General features: G+C 54.8%; 1 protein-coding gene across 2 annotated transcripts in view; it reads left to right on the forward strand.

Annotated features, from left to right (window-relative positions):
- EPHB4 (EPH receptor B4) overlaps window positions 1-2,640 on the forward strand; it is a 22,557-nt gene extending 19,917 nt beyond the window's left edge. For both annotated transcript variants that reach the window (XM_014590601.2, XM_006155683.2), the window contains exons 16-18: window positions 11-171; window positions 364-519; window positions 1,590-2,640. In XM_014590601.2, the coding sequence (XP_014446087.1) occupies window positions 11-171; window positions 364-519; window positions 1,590-1,719 (447 nt within the window). In that variant the 3' untranslated portion in view covers window positions 1,720-2,640. The remainder of the gene's footprint in view (window positions 1-10; window positions 172-363; window positions 520-1,589) is intronic.
- Window positions 2,641-2,768: the final 128 nt, after the last annotated feature.

A 2,768-nucleotide genomic window follows, 5' to 3' on the forward strand; every position in this document is an offset into this window, starting at 1 on the left:
CTCCCGGCTCCCCCCGCCCCCAGACTGCCCCACCTCCCTCCACCAGCTCATGCTGGACTGCTGGCAGAAAGACCGGAATGCAAGGCCTCGCTTCCCTCAAGTGGTCAGCGCCCTTGACAAGATGATCCGGAACCCTGCCAGCCTCAAAATCGTGGCCAGGGAGAATGGCGGGTGAGGACTCCAGAGGACGGGCCCTTCTCCCTACACTGCCACCACCTGAGAGCCCCTCATTCCTCACTCAGAAGTAGCCCTCCCTCCCCTTAGGGGTATGCGCGATGGTTTCTGTCCGCTTCTCCAAGGCTGTGCTCGACACCTCTGCCCTGACAGCCTGGTACTCAGTATTTCTCCCATCCTTGTCCCCAGAGCCTCACACCCACTTCTGGACCAGCGGCAGCCTCACTACTCAGCTTTTGGCTCTGTGGGAGAGTGGCTTCGCGCCATCAAGATGGGAAGATACGAAGAAAGTTTTGCAGCTGCTGGGTTTGGCTCCTTCGAGCTGGTCAGCCAGATCTCCGCAGAGTAAGTGTGAGCAGGAGCCAGAGGGGACAGCTGTGAGAACAGTAGCTGGAGGGAGTGCCCAGGAACAGGAGTGTAGGGGCCAGAATCAGGCTTACAGTTTCAGCAGGGGCCTTGGAAGTCAAGTTCCGGTACCAGCGCTGATTTTTCAGTGGAGCAGTGCTGAGGAAGTTGCTCTCCGCCATCCCCAGAAGAGCCCCCCAAAGCAGTAATGGCTGTGGAGACTGAGAACCCAGCCTGTCCTCCACAGGCCTTCTCAGCCCTGGGCTATCTCAGTCCCCCTCCATCTGTATCTATCTTCCTGCATCTATCTACATTCCAGACCCAGCTCTCGCACTAACAGTGTGTCAACTCTGGTCCTGTTTTCCCACCCATAAAAGGAGAAGATTGGACTAGGTTTTAGAGATCCTTTCCAGCTTTAATGTTTACTGGTTTTAGGATTCCATCACCTCCACGTACTGTTCTGGGCTGACCTCTCTCTGGCACTCCTTGCCTCTATTCCTCTCCCAAGGTCTCTGTTCCCAGGTTTGACTAACAAATAGAAGGAACAGAAATCTGGAATCGGAGGGCCCTGGCTGGTCTGTCCCGCTGGGTCTGGGCCCTCTCTGTAACTAGTCCCAAGCCTCTGCTCTTTTCCCTTATCTCAGTCTCCAGGCTCAGGAGCCGCCCCTTCCTCTCCACCCAGCTCTTCCTCTCTGGCCTTTGGCTTCTCACTTCTCCTCTCCTCTCTAAAGCAATCCGTGCAGCTCCTCTCCGCCTACCTCATTTTGCAGGTTTTTCTCTCTTCTCTTCTCTGATTCTTCACTTTTCAGATGAAGGACGAAAGTCCCAGTGTCCTGGGCATCCCAGCTGCAACCCTCACCCCCCATCTACCTCCTTTTACCTCTCATGGCTTCACCCCCTGCTGCAGCTGCCCAGGAGGACAGCAGAAACTGCCCTACAACTAAGGCGCTGGCCCCCCTCTCCGGGCTAGCCTTCCTGACTGGCTGACAACCCCACAACCAGGAAGGGGTCAGGCTGAGCTAGGAAAGCGGGAGTCCCATGGCCTCACTGAGATCTCTGTTCTTCCACAGGGACCTGCTCCGAATTGGAGTCACTCTGGCGGGACACCAGAAGAAAATCTTGGCCAGTGTCCAGCACATGAAGTCGCAGGCCAAGCCAGGAGCCTCAAGTGGGACAGGAGGGCCAGCCCCGCAGTTCTGACTTACAAGAATTCCCACCCCAGGGACACGGCCTCCCTTTCTTCCTGGGGCAGAGCTGGTGGGGACTCACAGAGACCCCATCCCTGCACCCCACTGGATTGCACTTTGAACATATGGGAGTGGGAGCTGGTAATTTGGAGAGATAGGATTTGGGGCTTCTGCCATATGGGAGTGTAGAACTCACACCCTCACCCCCATCCCTAGGTGGGAACTCCAGACAAGGGTGAGGGGCGTTTCCCTCAGAACTGGGTGTGACCAGAGGGAAGGAAGCGCCCTTAATCCCCCAGCCTCCCCAGAGGGCTTCCCAGATGCTTCCCCCTACCTTGATGGGCGTGTCCCTGCAGACCAAAGAGAGGGTGACAAGCTCACTCAGGAGTGCGTGCTGTCCCAGGAGGCAGGAAGGGGTGTCACGGCCCAGTGCCAAAATCATTGGACTTTGATGTCCCAACTTGCTGCTGTTGCCACGGAACTCAATCATTTCTCCCTTGTAAATGCCCCTCCCCCATCTGCCACCTTCATATTGAAGGTTTTTGAGTTTTATTTTTTGTTTTTGGTCTTATTTTTCCAATCCCCTTCCTCCTGCCTTTGTTTTTTTATTTTCTTTTTCTACCGTTCTTGTCCTTTTTTGTGTCAGAGGGCACCTGTTTCACTACCACCTCCTTTGCCCAAGCTGAAGCAGGGTCCTGTCCTTGTGTCTTGTTTCCTGAACAGTGCCTTGGTCACGCCACAGCCCCAGATGTTTGCCTGCCCCCGAGGACCCCCTGAGTCCGAGAGGGGTTGGCAAGTTGAGGTAGTGAAGAGGGGGTGAGGTGGTGGTGGAAACCAGAGACAGACACCGGTGCTTGGAGAGGTTCTTAAATTATATTTAAAAAAAAAAAACAAAACAAACCTTTTTTGTATAAATAAAAGAAAACGGGGTGTGTCCTAGCTCTGGGTTGATTGGGAACTGGGGATTGACTATATTTTTGAGGAGACTGGGGTCTGGGTATGGAGGGCTTTATGGCTGAGAGGGTCAGAGGTGTGGGGACAGCCAGTTGCAGGGGGGTGGGG

This window comes from Tupaia chinensis, unplaced genomic scaffold (genome assembly GCF_000334495.1).
Source record: "Tupaia chinensis unplaced genomic scaffold, TupChi_1.0 Scaffold000465_1, whole genome shotgun sequence".
Classification (NCBI taxonomy): Eukaryota; Metazoa; Chordata; class Mammalia; order Scandentia; family Tupaiidae; genus Tupaia; species Tupaia belangeri.